This window comes from Podarcis melisellensis (assembly GCF_964234715.1).
Source record: "Podarcis melisellensis genome assembly, chromosome: 10".
Lineage (NCBI taxonomy): Eukaryota > Metazoa > Chordata > Lepidosauria > Squamata > Lacertidae > Podarcis > Podarcis melisellensis.
The window spans coordinates 71,756,327-71,774,029 of record NC_138542.1 but is presented as its reverse complement, the minus strand read 5'-3'; the positions used below and the strand labels follow the sequence as shown (position 1 = coordinate 71,774,029).

General features: G+C 49.6%; 1 protein-coding gene across 5 annotated transcripts in view; it reads right to left on the bottom strand.

Annotated features, from left to right (window-relative positions):
* CCDC136 (coiled-coil domain containing 136) overlaps positions 1-17,703 on the bottom strand; it is a 40,457-nt gene that overhangs the window by 18,727 nt on the left and 4,027 nt on the right. For 3 of the 5 annotated variants that reach the window (XM_081927167.1, XM_081927166.1, XM_081927169.1), the window contains exons 1-3: positions 17,135-17,220; positions 11,029-11,289; positions 9,090-9,164 (exon numbers count right to left, since the gene is read on the bottom strand). In XM_081927167.1, the coding sequence (XP_081783293.1) occupies positions 9,090-9,164; positions 11,029-11,289; positions 17,135-17,183 (385 nt within the window). In that variant the 5' untranslated portion in view covers positions 17,184-17,220. Of the gene's footprint in view, positions 1-9,089; positions 9,165-11,028; positions 11,290-17,134; positions 17,235-17,703 lie in introns of those variants that run through there. The other 2 variants (XM_081927168.1, XM_081927170.1) reach the window with 2 other exon arrangements.

Below are 17,703 nucleotides of genomic sequence, written 5' to 3'. Positions count from 1 at the left end.
ATAGAGTCCCTACATAGGTTCCCAACTGGTTGGAGAAGATAACAGAGGCCAAGCAGAGAATATTGAGAAGCAAAGCAGCTAGTAAGCTGGATCTTTATTGATCTGTTGCAACAGGGTGCTCCCCTCACCCGCAGGAGAGAAGGAACCCCGAAAAATGGCGCGCAAGGCCTTATAAAGACTTTTGAAATTGCCACCCTGTAGATCAAGACCACCCCCAGAAACATCATACATACATCACAGAAGGGGTGTAACCTAAGACCACCCCTCAGATACATCACACCTACATCACAGAAAAGACGGTCTAAAACAGAACATTTGAATAAATTTATTATTATTATTATTATTATTTAGTAGCATCTTAAAGACCAACTGAGTTAGTTCTTGGTATGAGCTGAAGAAGTGTGAGTTCTTGGTATCTTGGTATGAGTTCTTGGTATCTGAAGAAGTGTGCATGCACACGAAAGCTCATACCAAGAACTAACTCAGTTGGTCTTTAAGGTGCTACTGGGAAAAAAAAATTGTTTTGTTTTGACTATGGCAGACCAACACGGCTACCTATCTGTAACTAGAAATTTGAATGTTGTTTTACTCCTGTCGTTGTTTATCTCCTGTCTGGCAGGTTACTTGATTGGATTGCCTGGGGAGCCTGGCCAGTCTTCTGTAATGAAGGCTCACACCCTATTCATACCTTAAATGTGCCCTTAAGACAGGATTTGTGAAGGAAATGACAATGGGGAGGCTCTTCCATTTTCCTTTGACCTTGCAGAGAAAATATATGGTCAGTTTGGGAGTCAAAATGGTTCCAGGTCGGTCTTCCTGTGCTGATCTATGTATGTGCTTGGCTGCTACCTTGTGCCATCCATCCTCCTACTGCCTCCAGACACTCACACAGGACCTTCACCGCCTTCACTGGTTCTGATTTGAAAGAGGTAGAGCTGGGTATCATCCGCATATTGATGAACACCCAGACCAAACAATTCCCATCACGGAGTTGTAGTCTAAAATGTCCAAGTTGCTGGAGGCAGTGCTGTAATAGGGTACAAGGGCGAGCAAGAAGGGGGTCTACTGTAGGCATTTTTTCCCAAGGGACCCCAAGATCTGAAGCTTCCGCTGCTCTTGGTTTAATAATAATAATAATAATAATAATAATAATAATAATAATAATAATAATAATAATAGCAGCAGCAGTTTTAATGAGGCTGCTTTTTGGAACATCCTAACTATGTCATTTTGCACTTGAATGAACAGAATGGTTGCAAAATAAAAATAAAAATACACATTTTTCGGGTGTATACTCATGTTGCTTTCCCCCACCCATGAAATTCTCTATATTACTATCCTTGTCAAATCTGCAAGCATCACGAGTACTCAAAACAAGCAATTCAACAATAATCAAAATGCATCAGTGTTTACATGTGATTGCTAGGTTACAGGGAAATGTGTCTGTTTTGATCTCAAAAGTTTGCGTTTTTGTAGCAAGGGATTTGAGAGCCCCAGAACAGAGCCTTATTCTCTTTCTCTCTTCAACAGCATGAAGGCATGACTGTTAAAGACACAGGGAGCTGCCTTCAGCCAAGTTAAATCCTTTGTCCATCTGGCTCCACATTGTCTATGTTCAAGACACAGGTTTTTCCCAGCCCTTCTCCAAAGATGCCAGGATTTTTGCATAAAGCAAGAAAACCTGGCACTTTTGCCAAAGGTCGGAGGGCAGGGGGGGGAATCCCAGCCACACAGAACATAGGGAACAGCCTGCATCTCTGCTGCTGCCGTTTTAAAACTGTATTTTTAAATACACCTTGCAAGCCCCCTTCTGTTAAAAGCCGGTCTATAAATATCAAGCGAGGGAAAAAGCAGTATGTTTTTAAAAAATCTACAGCTCCAAAACTATTGGGTCTGGCTCACCAACGCTACTTTGATAAAATTGGCTGCGGAGAGTCTTTTTGCAGACAGCATCTTGCCAAGAAGAAAGTTGATCAGGGCTGGTTTCAAGAGGTCTGAAATCACCTTTCCTCATTTACTCAGAAGTATGCTCTCCTGGAAGGGACGTGGGTGGCACTGTGGGTTAAACCACAGAGCCTAAGACTCGCCGATCAGAAGGTCGGCGGTTCAAATCCCCGCGACGACGGGGTGAGCTCCCGTTGCTCAGTCCCCTGCTCCTGCCTACCTAGCAGTTCAAAAGCACGTCAAAGTGCAAGTAGATAAATAGGTACCGCTCCAGCAGGAAGGTAAACGGCATTTCCGTGCGCTGCTCTGGTTCGCCAGAAGCGGCTTAGTCCTGCTGGCCACATGACCCAGAAGATGTACGCCGGCTACCTCAGCCAGTAAAGTGAGATGAGCGCCACAACCCCAAAGTCGGCCACGACTGGGCCAATTGGTCAGGGGTCCTTTTACCTTTTACTTTATGCTCTCCTGGGGAGTCACTCCACACTTCTTCTCCAAAGCGACTGATTCCTGGTAGAGCCATACTACAAGTTTTGCAAAATGAGGTGTGGTGGCAAGACTGGGCATCTGCCCGGCTGGCCCCCAAGACCAGCAGAGGGCCAGCTCCTTTCCACTTTGCACGGAGTGGTGTGCTGGGGGTTAACCCGAGCCACGCAGTCCAGGCCCGGTCCCAAATCCAAGAGTTCCGTGAGGAGTCAGTCCGACAGGGTCAAGGCAGGAAACCAGGCTAGGTCAGGCGCAGGGTCTCAGGCAGGTTCCGGCAAACAGCAGTGTTGCTCCCGCAACCTGGGGCGGGGTCCGACCGCCTTTTATCTCTGTCGGGGTAACGGCCGGTCCTGATCCCCCGGCAACTCACCTCCCTGTCTCGCTCGAAGGCAAGCACTCCTCCTGTGAGTACTCAGGTCTCTCCTTCTCTCAGACCTCAGTCTCTGCAGCTCGGGAGACGTTGGTGGGTTACTAGACCCAGAGGCTGCCTCAGCCTCTCCTGACCCAACCGGTAGTGGAGCAGCTGTAAGTGATGGTTCAGCTGAAGGCCACGAGGTCATCCCTGCATCTAGAGCCAGGGCAGGCTCAGGCCCCTGACTCGGTCCAGCTGGTCCTTGTTGCAGGGGAACCTGTGCAGACTGGGGCTCTTCAGAATCAGGCCCCAGACTTGGTTCAGGTGATGCCTGAGGCAAGGGATCCAGGAAGGTCAGCGGTTCGAATCCCCGCAACAGGGTGAGCTCCTGTTGCTCGGTCCCAGCTCCTGCCAACCTAGCAGTTCAAAAGCACGCCAGTGCAAGTAGATAAATAGGTACCGCTGTGGCGGGAAGGTAAATGGCGTTTCTGTGCGCTCTGGTTTCTGTCATGGTCCTTCGTGCGCCAGAAGCGGTTTGGTCATGCTGGCCAGATGAACCCGGAAAGCTGTCTGTGGACAAACGCCGGCTCCCTCGGCCTGAAAGCGAGAGGGGCGGCGCAACCCTATAGTCGCCTTTGACTGGACTTAACCATCCAGGAGTCCTTTACCTTTACCTTTTTACCTATGCCACTTCAGACTGCAGGTGGCAGCGCTGTTCTGAATGTTTCTTAACGTATAGACGTACACGCAAAAATCTTCCCTGCAGGTAGTAAACTAGGACACCATCGGGGTAATCGGTTGGCGGGGTTTTTATAAAAAAGATAAAGCCAGGAGGTCATCATTTAGAAATACAAGTCTGTACCCATGGTGCACCTAAGCAACTCAATGTCACTTAGGATTTTATCTTAAAGGTAAAGGTAATGGGACCCCTGACCATTAGGTCCAGTCGTGGCCGACTCTGGGGTTGCGGCGCTCATCTCGCTTTACTGGCCGAGGGAGCCGGCATACAGCTTCCGGGTCATGTGGCCAGCAGGACTAAGCCGCTTCTGGCGAACCAGAGCAGCGCACGGAAACGCCATTTACCTTCCCGCCAGAGCGGTACCTATTTATCTACTTGCACTCTGACGTGCTTTTGAACTGCTAGGTTGGCAGGAGCAGGGACCGAGCAACGGGAGCTCACCCCGTCACGGGGATTCGAACCGCCGACCTTCCAATCGGCAAGTCCTAGGCTCTGTGGTTTAACCCACAGCGACACCCATGTACCTTGGATTTTATCTTACATGTGCACAAATACAGAGACACAGGACTCCCTCTTTGTGGTACAATGTGAAATTCGGCTTTCCTAAAGGTCTAGCGTCCTCTGCCTATTTGACCCGTCTCTTCCAGATATACTGCTCTGCTTTTTGGTGTGTGTACTTGTCCTCCTGTTATTTTCATTCAACTGATATCTCAAAGGTTGTCACATGGTGGATGGAGCGAGCTTCTTTTCTCCGGCAACAGAGAGTAGGAACCGAACCCGTGGCTCCGAGTTACAAGACAGGAGATTCCAACTGAACATCAAGAAAAAGAGCTTTCTGATGGCGAGAGCCGTTCCGCAGTGGAACAGACTAGTTCAGGAGATGATAGACTCTCCTTCCGTGTAAGTTTTCTATGCAGAACTTGGACAGCCAACCTGTCAGGGACGCTTTAGCTAAGATTCCTGCATTGAGGCAGATGATGATGATGGACTACATGGAACTTGCCAAAGTGACTGGGAGACTCCAAGACCAGAGAGAAGAGACAGTGGAAGAAGATTGGAAGGAGCTTAAAGAATATTTGAAAAAAATATTTAAATGTTAGAATAGCTTTGGAAGTGGATATAGGCTGTAGGGTTAGAAGTAGAAGACAATGTATTTTAAAATAGTATTATTTGTAAGTGATAAAATGTGAAGATTTTTGTGGTAAAAGTAAGCGTGATTTTAAAAAATGGTTAGAAATTATGATACATGTAAACTGCTAAAGATGATAAGGATACGACAAGAATTTGTTTGTATTTGTGTTTCTGTTTGTGTTGTTTAGTTGTGTTATAAACAGAATAAAAAATTGGAGGGGGGAAAAGATTCCTGCATTGCAGCGGGTTGGACTAGATGACCCCTGGGGTCCCAATTCTATGATTTACTGGAATTTCAAAGAATGCAGCCCGGAGCAGGACGTGAAGAGAGAAGAGGGCCCCTCCAACAAAGCCGTGCTGGAGATTTGTGACTTGGTTTGATGGACAGCATCTGCCTTTGCATGGGAGACGAGCTCCATCTGGTGCAGATCTCCTCAATTTGCATCGGTGTCAAGGCGGTGAGGAGCACTCCTGCCTCCAGATCCTTTTCCAGTGCTTTGCTCTCATGCGGGCGGCGCTGTGGGTTAAACCACAGAGTCTAGGACTTGCCGATCAGAAGGGCGGCGGTTCGAATCCCCGCGACGGGGTGATCTCCCATTGCTCGGTCCCTGCTCCTGCCAACCTAGCAGTTCGAAAGCACGTCAAAGTGCAAGTAGATAAATAGGTACCACTCTGGCGGGAAGGTAAATGGCGTTTCCGTGCGCTGCTCTGGTTCGCCAGAAGCGGCTTAGTCATGCTGGCCACGTGACCCGGAAGCTGTACGCTGGCTCCCTCGGCTAATAAGGCGAGATGAGCGCCGCAACCCCAGAGTCGGCCACGACTGGACCTAATGGTCAGGGGTCCCTTTACCTTTACCTTTAACCTGAAAAAGCAGGACGCGGGTGATGCTGTGGGTTAAACCACAGAGCCTAGGACTTGCCAATCAGAAGGATGGCGGATCGAATCCCCGCAATGACGGGGTGAGCTCCCGTTGCTCGGTCCCTGCTCCTGCCCACCTAGCAGTTTGAAAGCACGTCAAAGTGCAAGTAGATAAATAGGTACCACTCCAGCGGGAAGGTAAACAGCGTTTCCGTGCGCTGCTCTGGTTCGCCAGAAGCGGCTTAGTCATGCTGTACGCCGGCTCCCTCGGCCAATGAAGTGAAATGAGATCCGCAACCCCGGAGTCGTCCGCAACTGGTCTTAACAGTCAGGGGTCCCTTTACCTTTACAAGGCTGCGAGGTGCACTCCTACCTCCAGATCCTTTCCCAGTGCTTTACTCTCACAACTGCCGGGGATCTCGGAGGTTGCAGCGAGAAGAGGCAGCAGCGCCTAGCGGTGAAAGCTCGGTTCAAAAAAAAACCCTGGGGAAGAACCAGTTGGCCTCCTCTGAACCCCAAACTGTCCTGAGGCTGTCCCAGCGTCTTGCCCGCCTGCCGTCCCTCCCTGCGCCAGCCCTTCGAGGCTGAACCCATCCCCGGTCCCCATGGATAGCTCAAGCCCCACGCGGCATCGCCACATATAGACTCGCCACCTGCCGCTCCGGGGACACGTGGCGTCCTCCGTACAGTGCCCAGGCTATTTATAGCAGCATTCTGCGCAGATTAACACTCGCTCGACGAGAAGGAGCTGAGTTATTGGGCCTATAAATACATCAAAAGGTCCGTGACCAGAAAGAAGAGGACTACCAAGAAGACTGGAAGAAATTTAAAGACTATTTGAACAAATATTCTAATATTAAAGACATGTAACCACTTAAAAGAACCAATCAGGCCTAGGACTAAATTAAATATATAAATAAGAAAATGTACTATAAGAAAGGTAAAGAAATTCGAATACAACTGTAATATTGTTTTATGAAATAATGATATTGGAAACTGCTACATTCAAATTAAGAGGAAATTCAGATGGAGGAGATTAGAGGAAGTCAACTAAAATGTTTATGAAAATGAATTTTAATTAATTAATTGAGTTTCTTTTTTTCTGTTTTGGTATTGTAATGGTTCTAGGGGTTGCTCGTGCGTAAGCCGGTGCCAACACCTGGCTGGGTTCCCTGAGTGAACCTTTTCTGTCCGGACAGCCACTCACCTGTGGCTGTCTCAGTCGCTGGCAGAATCCGTCAGTGGGCGTTTCTTAAACTTCTTCCAGCAAAGAAGCTCTTTGACGCCTAGTCTCCTCCTACTCTCTCTGCTCAAAAGCCTTCTGCGCAAGGAGGGCGTAGGCAGCGGAGGACCCCTACTTTCCCCGCTGGTTCCCGGCAAGGAGTCATGGGACCGCCTCGCCGCTTCCCCCATCTGCCCCCTTCTCCACTGGTGCTACGCTGATTCTCTTCCCCAGAAGATGGGCTGCCTCTCCCCATCCCGGGACACTCTCTGGAATCCCTCCGGATTTTGCTCTCTCCCTCCGGCACTGATGGCAGTTCCCAGACAGGTATTTTAAGTTTGTTATTTTTTTTAAATTCTTTTTCACTTCTCTATTGTGTTGTTGCGTATTTTCTTTTTTGTTATGTCTATTGAAAATTAATAAATATTATTGTAAATATATATAAATACATCAAAAGGCCAGCGAGCGAACTGGGGAGGAAGAAAGCGAGAGTTGCGGGAGGAGAGGGGCCGCAACCAGGGACAAAGGGGTGACCCTTCGCAGAACTGTAGAGTTCTGCTTGGGATCCCCAAAGGTCATCTAGCCCAACCCCACTTTTGTGTTTGGAATGGGGCCAGAAGATCAATTACAAAGCCAAAATGATATACACTAGAATATTACCATATTGGCCCCAATAGCGTGGCTTAAATTTGCGACCTTGCAAAAATTGGCTTTCACGGTATCGCTGCCAAAACAGACATACGGTAAGAAGGGACCAAAAAATGTTTTGCTGCCGATTTGCGAGTTTGAGACCGTTGTGCAATTAATTCTAATGTCGTTCATTGCTTTCCCCATATTTTACAGTGCAGTTATGATTTTATTTTTTATTTTAATTTTTGCATTTACGGTGCTACAAACAGGTGTTTAACCCACCTGTGGGTCCTCTCTAGTATCCGTAGGATTTTCTTCTACATTTGCCATTTACGTGTGTGAGTGCCTGTGGAATTGTAGCAACTGAATTTGCAAATTTTGGAATTGTATGGGACCTTAGCATCCGGGCAGAATGATGGAGGTGGAGACACTCCTTCAGGTATACAGGACTGAGGCCGTTTAGGGCTTTCAAGGTCAGCACCAACACTTTGAATTGTGCTTGGAAATGTACTGGGAGCCAGTACAGGTCTTATGTGGTCTCGGCGGCCGCTCCCAGTCACCAGTCTAGCTGCCATATTCCGAATTAGTCGTAGTTTCCGGGTCACCTTCAAAGGTAGCCCCACATAGAGCGCATTGCAGTAGTCCAAGCGGGAGATAACCAGAGCATGCACCACTCTGGCGAGACAGTCCACGGGCAGGGAGGGTCTCATCCTGCGTACCAGATGGAGCTCGTAGACAGCTGCCCTGGACACAGAACTGACCTGCACCTCCATGGGCAGCTGTGAGTCCAAAATGACTCCCAGGCTGCGCACCTGGTCCTTCAGGGGCACAGTTGCCCCATTCAGGACCAGGGAGTCCTCCCCACCTGGGGCTGGGCAAGGAACTCTTTCCCTCCAGTGATACATCCCACTTCTGACACCAATGAAGTCCCCCACCAATTTGCCTGAGCTCTTACGGAAGGAGGAAACGGCTTCCGAGACACAACGGAGCAGTTTTAGACCAAGTCAAACCCTGGCAACAGTGACGGGCTCACATCTATGCCAGTGCCCTTTAGAATCTCCTCTCAGCCTCTCGACTTCAGAAACACGGCTGGTAGCACAGAGCCTTTTCCGCGGCTGCTCCCATATTGAGGAGAGATTAGAATTTTCCCTCTTTATTATCTTTCCATTGGCAGACTAAGACCTTCCAGTTCAGCCAGGTCTTCGGAAACCAATGTCTAGACAACACTGATGCCTGGGCTGCTGTCAGAGTAAATTATATTTTCAGTTCCTGCTTCTAAATGTGCTTTGACGCATTTTAGCTATCCTTTTCAACTAGTTTTTCTTACTTTGCAATTATCATCCCCAGCATCAAAGTTATTCCACGCTCTCCACCAGGAGGTCCCAGGGAAGGTTATAACAATTTAAAATTCAGAATTGTAAACAGTTAAAACACGCTGGGCTCCATGAACCACTCCCATCCCTGCTGGTTCCAGTAAGAACCTTAACTGTTAATAACAGATGCCTACGCTTGCATTTTATTTTTCCTTCTCCAACCCCATCCCTTTTTCCTTACGTGTTGTGTCTTTTTGGCTTACCGCTATTTTATAGCGAAGTTTTCAAATGTCAGGAGCTGCCTTGAATCCCAGCTCGGGAAAATGTGGCATAATTACACATTAAATAAAATTGCATTAGATCAGGAAATCAATTCATTACACACACAAACAAAGACACACAGAGGCCAGGACTGACCTTGGAGTCTCTGAATCTGCTTCGTGAAGGTTTCAGCCTGCTGAGCACTGGCAAGTCTCTCGTCTTCCAGCAACCCTGCCGCAGAGAGAAAAAGCAGAATCAATCGTTAACCCTTTTGAGCAGGCAGCTACAAATTCAAAAGCCAGGAGCTCCACCTTCTCAAAAGCAACCTGCAGATCACCTTCCTTGCTATGGCTCCTCTGTGTTGCACAGTTGTCTTTCCGAAACCCCGGCTTCCGTTACAGAAGCAAAGTGAAATCCTGTCTGGGGAGCCAAGGCTGAGCTTGGCAGTCCCTGCGCAATGTTGCTTAAAAGCTGCCTGCACATTTACCATTTGCAGTGGTCCCTTGGTTCTCCAAATTAATCCGTTCTCGAAGTCCGTTCCAAAACCAAAACGTTCCAAAACCGAGGCGCACTTTCCCATGGAAAGTAATGCAAAATGGATGAATCTGTTCCAGACTTTTAAAAACAACCCCTAAAACAGCAATTTACCATGCATTTTACTATCTAACAAGACCACTGATCCATAAAATGAAAGCAATAAACAATGTACTGCAGTCACACAATCCATCAGTAGCTGAACTGGGTTCCACACAGTCACAAAAACCACTGGTGGAGGAATGGGGGTGCGGGGAGTGCAATCCGCCCGAGGTGTCATCCGGGGGGGGTGACATCACCATGGGTGCCCCCCCAGGAAACTTGCCCCTCACCCTGCCCCCATGGGCAGCTAACCCTGCCCGCAGGAGCACAGCATGTGTGCCGCTCCATGAGCCGGAGCAGCTAGCTCTGCCTCTGACAAAACCAAAACCAAAACTACAAACAGAGCACGTTCAGCTTCTGAAAAAAGTTCGCAAACCAGAACACTTACTTCTGGGTTTGCAGTGCTTGGGTTCCAAGCTGTTTGAGTACCAAGGCGTTTGAGAACCAAAGTGCCACTGTATTAAATGCTACCTGCTGCCTTGTGGGATAAATTCTGAGGAAGAAGAGGCTCAGGGGAAATTCCTACACAAACCCAGAGTGGAGTCCTTAAGGCGGTTGGATGGGGCCTTGTTAGGCTTGCCATACATCCAGAATTTCCCAGACATACCCGGAATACTGCAGATGAAAGCAGTGTCCAGGCAGAAATTGGCTAAACTTTTCTGTCCAGATTTTCACAATAATGTGCCGCATTCTGGATTAGTTGTAGTTTCCGGTTCCCCTTCAAAGGTAGCCCCACACAGAGCGCATTGCAGTAGTCCAAGCGGGAGATAACTTAATTAGAGCAACTTAATTTAATGATGAGGGACACGGGTGGCGCTGTGGGTTAAACCACAGAGCCTAGGACTTGCTGATCAGAAGGTTAGCGGTTCGAATCCCCTCGACGGGGTGAGCTCCCGTTGCTCGGTCCCTGCTCCTGCCAACCTAGAAGTTCAAAAGCATGCTAGTGCAAGTAGATAAATAGGTACCGCTCCAGTGGGAAGGTAAACGGCGTTTCCATGCGCTGCTCTGGTTCGCCAGAAGCGGCTTAGTCATGCTGGCCACATGACCCAGAAGCTGTACCCCAGAGTCGGAAGCAACCCCAGAGTCGGTCACGATTGGACCTAATGGTCAGGGGTCCCTTTACCTTTAATTTAATGATGGGCATAACATGCATGGACTTGATCCAACTTTTCATAGCCTGAGCGTCATTTACACTTCTGGCCTCCTCTCTGCTTTCCCCCTTGCCCCCTTGGCACCACCTGGTAATCTCACCGACCCCCGGGGGGAGGTACCACCCACTTTCGGAACCATAAGCCAGTCTGTGCGAACGAATACCAAAGAGCAGACATATGATCTAACTTTCTGCATAAGATTTGTGCAAGCAGATCGCTCCACAAGTGGGTCGTCTGGAGGAAACTGACACGGCCTGAAAAAATTGGCACGTTCCAGGGACCCCGCAGCCCTGAGGCAAGACACCCACCTTGCAATTCGAGGGAATCCCCTTCGTGCTTGAGGGCCACCTCCCGGACTTCTTCCAGCTCGTCCAACAAACGCATCACCTGGGCTCTCAACTCCAGCTGCTTCTCCTCGTCCGGCTCTTTCTCGTCGTCCGAAGAGTCCAAGTTCCTGACCTCCACCTCGTCGTCGTCCTCCTCCTCCTCTTCATCTTCCTCATCTTCCTCCTCCAACTCGTTTATTTCGACATTGGGGGTCTCCACCTCACCTGGGAGGAAACAAGCCTCTGTCAGCAAAAGGGAGAACGGGAGAGGAGAATCGTAGAGTTTGGAGGGACACCCAGGGGTCATTTAGTCCAACCCCCTGAGAGTACTGAATCCCTTGCTGTTGGCCATCCAACCTCTGCTTAAAAACCTCTAAGAAAGGGGAGTCGGCCGCCCACCATGTTAACGCAAGCAGCTTTCGCCATCTTCTGGCAGACAAGAAGAACTTCAACAGGAGGCAGATGTGTGGGAATGTCCAGGTAGGCAGGAAAGGATATATTGTTTATTCATATCCTTCCTAACTTGCGCTAGCAAGTTCCTTTACTTAGTAGAGTTTTACATTCCCCTTTTAAACACACAGCGGATAACTGGTTGCAGGCTCGTGTAAGCCTCTCACTATCCGGTTCCTGCTAAGTTCCCTTAAAGGTAAAGGTAAAGGGACCCCTGACCATTAGGTCCAGTCGTGACCGACTGTGGGGTTGAGGCGCTCATCTCGCTTTACTGGCCGATGGAGCTGGAGTACAACTTCTGGGTCATGTGGCCAGCAGGACTAAGCCGCTTCTCGCGAACCATAGCAGTGCACGGAAACGCCGTTTACCTTCCCACCGCAGTGGTACCTATTTATCTACTTGCACTTTGACGTGCTTTTCAACTGCTAGGTTGGCAGGAGCAGGGATCGAGCAACGGGAGCTCACCCCATCGCGGGGATTAGAACCGCCGACCTTCTGATCAGCAAGTCCTAGGCTCTGTGGTTTAACCCACAGTGCCACCCACGTCCCTCTTAAAAGAATAAACACACCACAATCTTGTGTAAAGTATATAAAAGATGTTTACTCACATCATCAGTTCACAGTTGGATCCCTGAAGGCAGACTTAGTTACAAAGTATATACATGGGGATCTATCCCATATGGGGATAACCCCAGTGTCCTCTGTTGGCTGGAAGCAGGAAGGGGAGAAACCTGGAAGCAGGATCTGCCCATAAGAACTCCCCCCTCCCCTCCTGGGGTTTCCAGCAACAGGAAGGTGCCTCAGACACTTGGTCCATCCAGTCCAGTATTGTCTGAGTTTCAGATTGAAGGCATTCTCAGTCCTACCTGGAGGTGTCAGGAATCGAACTCAGAACCCTCTGCAGACGCTCTACCTCTGAGCTACTGCTCTTCCCCATCTACACTGTCATTCTGCCGGCTTTTAAAATCACCCCCTCCATTTAGGCAGGCTTTTCCCTAGAGTTCTCCACCCCAGACTTCTGTTTTAATTACCGTGTTGTTCTAACGGAATTACTTCCTTGCCTATTTTAATTATGGGTGCCTATACTGTAATGTTCTAATGGAATTGCTTTATCGTGCATTTTAATTATGGGTGTTTATATTTTAATATTCGTGCAATTGGTTTTTGCGCTTGCAAAGCTATCCTGGCTTTATGCTTTATATAAATTAACTCATCAGCAACAATTTCTTATGAATTTGCACTCCGTTCTGCAAACCTCTGAGCAGCAGCTGAGTCACAGGCCCAATTTTAAGGTTAGAAATAAAAGAAAGGGGGTCCTGTTATCTCCCGCTTGGACTACTGCAATGCGCTCTACGTGGGGCTACCTTTGAAGGTGACTCAGAAACTACAACTAATCCAGAATGCGGCAGCTAGACTGGTGACTGGGAGCAGCCGCCGAGACCACATAACACTTGTCTTGAAAGATCTCCATTGGCTCCCAGTACGTTTGCGAGCACAATTCAAAGTATTGGTGCTGACCTTGAAAGCCCTAAACAGCCTCGGTCCTGTATACCTGAAGGAGCGTCTCCACTCCCATCGTTCTCCTGGACACTGAGGTCCAGTGCTGAGGGCCTTCTGGCAGTTCCCACATCGCGAGAAGTGAGGTTACAGGGAACCAGACAGAGGGCCTTCTCGGTGGTGGCGCCTGCCCTGTGGAACGCCCTTCCATTAGATGTGAAGGAAATAAGTAGCTATCCTATTTTTAAAAGACATCTGAAGGCAGCCCTCTTTAGGTAAGTTTTTAATATTTAATGCTGTATTGTTTTGAACACTCGATTGGGAGCCGCCCAGAGTGGCTGGGGAAACTCAGCCAGATGGGAGGGGTATAAATAATAATTACAGTGGTACCTCTGGTTACGTACTTAATTCCTTCCAGAGGTCTGTTCTTAACCTGAAACTGTTCTTAACCTGAAGCACGACTTTAGCTAATGGGGTCTCCCACTGCTGCCGCGCTGCCGGAGCACGATTTCTGTTCTCATCCTGAAGCAAAGTTCTTAACCCGAGGTACTATTTCTGGGTTAGCGGATGTAACCCGAGGTACCACTGTAATAATAATAATAAGTTATTGTTATTTTGGCTAAACATTAGGGTGCACTTCTTGACTGTAATGAAGTCTCCTTCATTAGAGGTGTACCTGAAGGAGCGTCTCCACCCCCATCGTTCTGCCCGGACACTGAGGTCCAGCTCCGAGGGCCTTCTGGCGGTTCCCTCCCTGCGAGAAGCCAAGTTACAGGGAACCAGGCAGAGGGCCTTCTCGGTAGTGGCACCCGCCCTGTGGAACGCCCTCCCACCAGATGTCAAAGAGAAAAACAACTACCAGACTTTTAGAAGACATCTGAAGGCTGCCCTGTTTAGGGAAGTTGTTAATGTTTGATGTATTACAGTATTTTAATATTTTTTTGGAAGCCGCCCAGAGTGGCTGGGGAAGCCCAGCCAGATGGGCGGGGTATAAATAATAAATTATTATTATTATTATTATTATTATTATTATTATTATTATTATTATCTTCTAAAGGTCTTTTGTCTAGTAAGATGCATCTATATTTTGTTAATTAGACAAATGCTAAACAGCAGCCCTGTTCTAAGAGGCCAAGAGAGAAATCAAATACGCAACGTGGTGTGAGAAGTTTTTGCTGTCGTTCTCAACGGGGGCAAAGAAGCTGCGTTATTCAGAGCATTTGCTCACAATGGCTGTTTTATTCTAACCGACAGCAGCCCCCTGGGGAACGAGGCAGGCAGGGAAAAGGCTCTTCAGACTCCCTGATTCTTGTGAAATAAAGATCTGCCCCCTCAAGTCAAGTGAGACCTGGCAAGCTCATTATTCTTATTAATATTCCCCCAGGCCGGCTCAAAAGATTTTGAACGTTAAAATGTTAAGTAAAGGTAAAGGGACCCCTGACCATTAGGTCCAGTCGTGGCCGACTCTGGGGTTTTGCGCTCATCTCGCTTTACTGGCCGAGGGAGCCGGTGTACAGCTTCTGGGTCATGTGGCCAGCATGACTAAGCCGCTTCTGGCGAACCAGAGCAACACACAGAAACGCCGTTTACCTTCCCGTCGGAGGTATTTATCTACTTGCACTTTGACGTGCTTTCGAACTGCTAGGTTGGCAGGAGCAGGGACCGAGCAACGGGAGCTCACTCCGTCGTGGGGATTCGAACCACCGACCTTCTGATCAGCAAGTCCTAGGCTCTGTGGTCTAACCCACAGACCACCCGTGTCCCCAAAATGTTAAGATCAGTTTAAAATAACTTGCAGTTACAGAAATAAGATGGGTCCTAAAAAACATGCACCTGAAGGGTTAAAGGCCAGAGACAAGTGTCTTCAGCATCCTCCAGAAGCTGTTTAATGAAGGTGACAGACGTGCCTCTGTGGGGAGGGAGTCTCATGGATTAGGGGCCACCACAGAAAAGGCCCTTTCTCCCAGGCTACCATCCTGAGCCTCAGAGGATGGAGGAACTCTCAAGAGGTTCCCCTCTGGGGCCTGAGTCATTTAGGGCTTTAAACATTCACATGTTTACGGCCTAGGACCCTCGTACCTATGGGACCACCTCTCCTAGTATGTCCCACGAAGGACCTTACAGTCTTCAAACAAAAACATCTTGCAGGTCCCAAGCCACAGGGAGGTTAGGCTGGCCTCAACCAGAGCCAGGGCCTTTTCGGCTGTGGCCCCGATCTGGTGGAACGCTCTGTCCCAAGAGACTAGGGCCCTGCGGGACTTGACATCTTTCCGCAGGGCCTGCAAGACAGAGCTGTTCCACCTGGCCTTTGGCCAAGGCACAGTCTGACTCCCTCCTTCGGTAATCCTCACAGAACTCTAGCCCAATGGTTGCCATTAATTTGATTCTGAATTGATTTTAGAATGAATTGATTTTAGAATGCTGTGTTACTTTTATTGTCGTTAGCCGCTCTGAGCCTGGCTTCAGCTGGGGAGGGCGGGATATAAATAAAAAAATATTATTATTATTATTATTATTATTATTATTATTATTACCTTATGAGAATGTAAGAACGTTTTTTCTCCTGCTCTGGGATGTAGGACCTGAACTCATGGCTTCAATTAACAAATGTCGATTCAGGCTAAAGATCAGGAATAATTTTCTGATGATAAGAGCTGTTTGGTAGTGGAACGGTCTCCCTCTGGAGGTTGTGGACTCTCCTCCTTCCTTGGAGGTTTTTAAGCAGAGGTCGGATGGCCCTCTGTCATGGATGCTTTAGCTGAGATTCCCGCCTTGCAGGGGGTTGGACTAGATGACCCCTGGGGGTCCCTTTCAACTCTCCAGTTCGGTGATTCCAAGACAAGGCTGCTGGGTCAAGCCAACAGCCCATCGAATCAAGAACTCTCTTCTCACAGCAGTCAGCCAGAGGCCTGTGGGAAACCCGCAAACAGGATCCGACCACAAGAGCCCTCTTCCCTCCCACAGCTGATATTCAGAAGCATTGCTGCCTCTATAACCCTCTTCTCCTCCTCCATGAATTTGTCTAACCTTCTTTGAAATCCCTGTGGGAGGGAGTTCCACAGGTTAACTGCACTGCTTTCGTGCATCTGCCCCTTGAACTTCTGCCTGCTGCAGTGTCTGCTGAGTGGGGCAATCTGGGGTGAGGGTGGGGAGGGCTGGACAGCCCCCAAGCCCCACCAGCGTTCTGTTATGGGGCACAGACCACCCGACGCATGCATCCCTAATGGGATACATTTCTTCCCAAGGCCTCCACAACAAGTCTTCGAAGATCGCATCCTCGCTTCTTTCTTGGAGGGTTATGTAACTGGGTCAATTGGGGGGGGGGAAGAGAGAGAAATCGGGTGGGCAGCTGGAGGGGGGCGGAGAGAGAGATTCAATTCCTCTTGGACAAAGAGAAGCCCTTTTCTCGCTGCAGCCCTTTCAGACACAATTTCAAGGGGGTGGGGTCCAGATGGAACCGGGGAAGGGGGGCAGGAAAACGGACTAACTCCTCAATGATCGCAAGGATGGAGCGTCCAGTGTGTGTGTGTGTGTGTGTGTGTGTGTGTGTTAGAGACACACAATTTAGCCGCATTTCCAAAAAACCCACCTCCCCCTACACCAGGACGCGCACTCTCCAGAAAAACTCCCGTTTTGCATTCCTTTTTCTCCACCGGTTTGCCCCCAAATCCCGTTCTCCAAGCGGGGCCGGGACTCCTCAAGAGGTGTATATTTGGGGAAAGGGTCTCGGGTAGCAAAGAGACTGGACTTTCCACCACGTACCCTCCTCGCCCGCCGGATGACATAACCACCGCCCGTGATGTCATCAGCGCAAGGTATGACTATATTTTTGCAAAGAGAGAGATGGGTGGAGAAGGGTCGCAGCGGGGAGGGCTGAAGATGGGCACAAGACGGCGGGGTGGGGGGAAGGGCAGCCACAGGTGGAAAGTGGAGAGGGGGAGGAGAAAGAGGGGGTGTACGGGAAGGAGGAGAGAAAGAAGAGACCCTGGAGAGGTGAAGGCGCTTGGAAGGGAGATGGAGGGAGGGGACGCAACGGAAAGGCTGCGGTGATGCAAGGGGAGGGGAGCAGGGGGGTTGCGGGGGTCCTTGAGGGAGTTGGGGCTGCGCCCCCCTCCTCTCCATCAACCCCCCCATCACTGACCTGCTCTCTCCGTCCGCCTCCCAAGCAGCTGCGTCTCAGCTGCTTCCATGGCTGTTTCTGGAGCGAAAAAGCAGACGGAGGGGGGGAGGGGGAAGCAGGAGGCGGGGGAGGAGGGGGAGGGGAGGAGGGGGAGGAGGCAGGGCCCACCCCCAGGCTGGCGGAAGGCGCACACACACAGAGAGACAGAGGGCTGGCGCCACCCGGAGCCCATCCTCACAACCCGGGCTGGAGCAACCCAAACGCGACACCTCTTTTGGCGCACTCGCGCCGGTACCCAAAGATGCTTTCTGTTGCGCGCTGGAAATCGGTACCCAGGAGCGCGCAGCCGAGCTTTTTTGCCGCCCGGGTGCCCAGCGGGAAACATCGGAGGCGTCTCCGGCTCGCCATTCCGCGCGCGTAACCGCTGTGGAGAGCTCGCAACAAAGCGCAAAACGCGCACATAAATGGACACCCGGCTCGTGGCGTTTCTGGCGAGGCCTGCTCTTTAGCCAAAGGTTAAAACCTCACTACTTCAGCGCCACCGACACGCCTGTGCTTTTGCAGGGGGCCAGCGCATACACTCGCACATC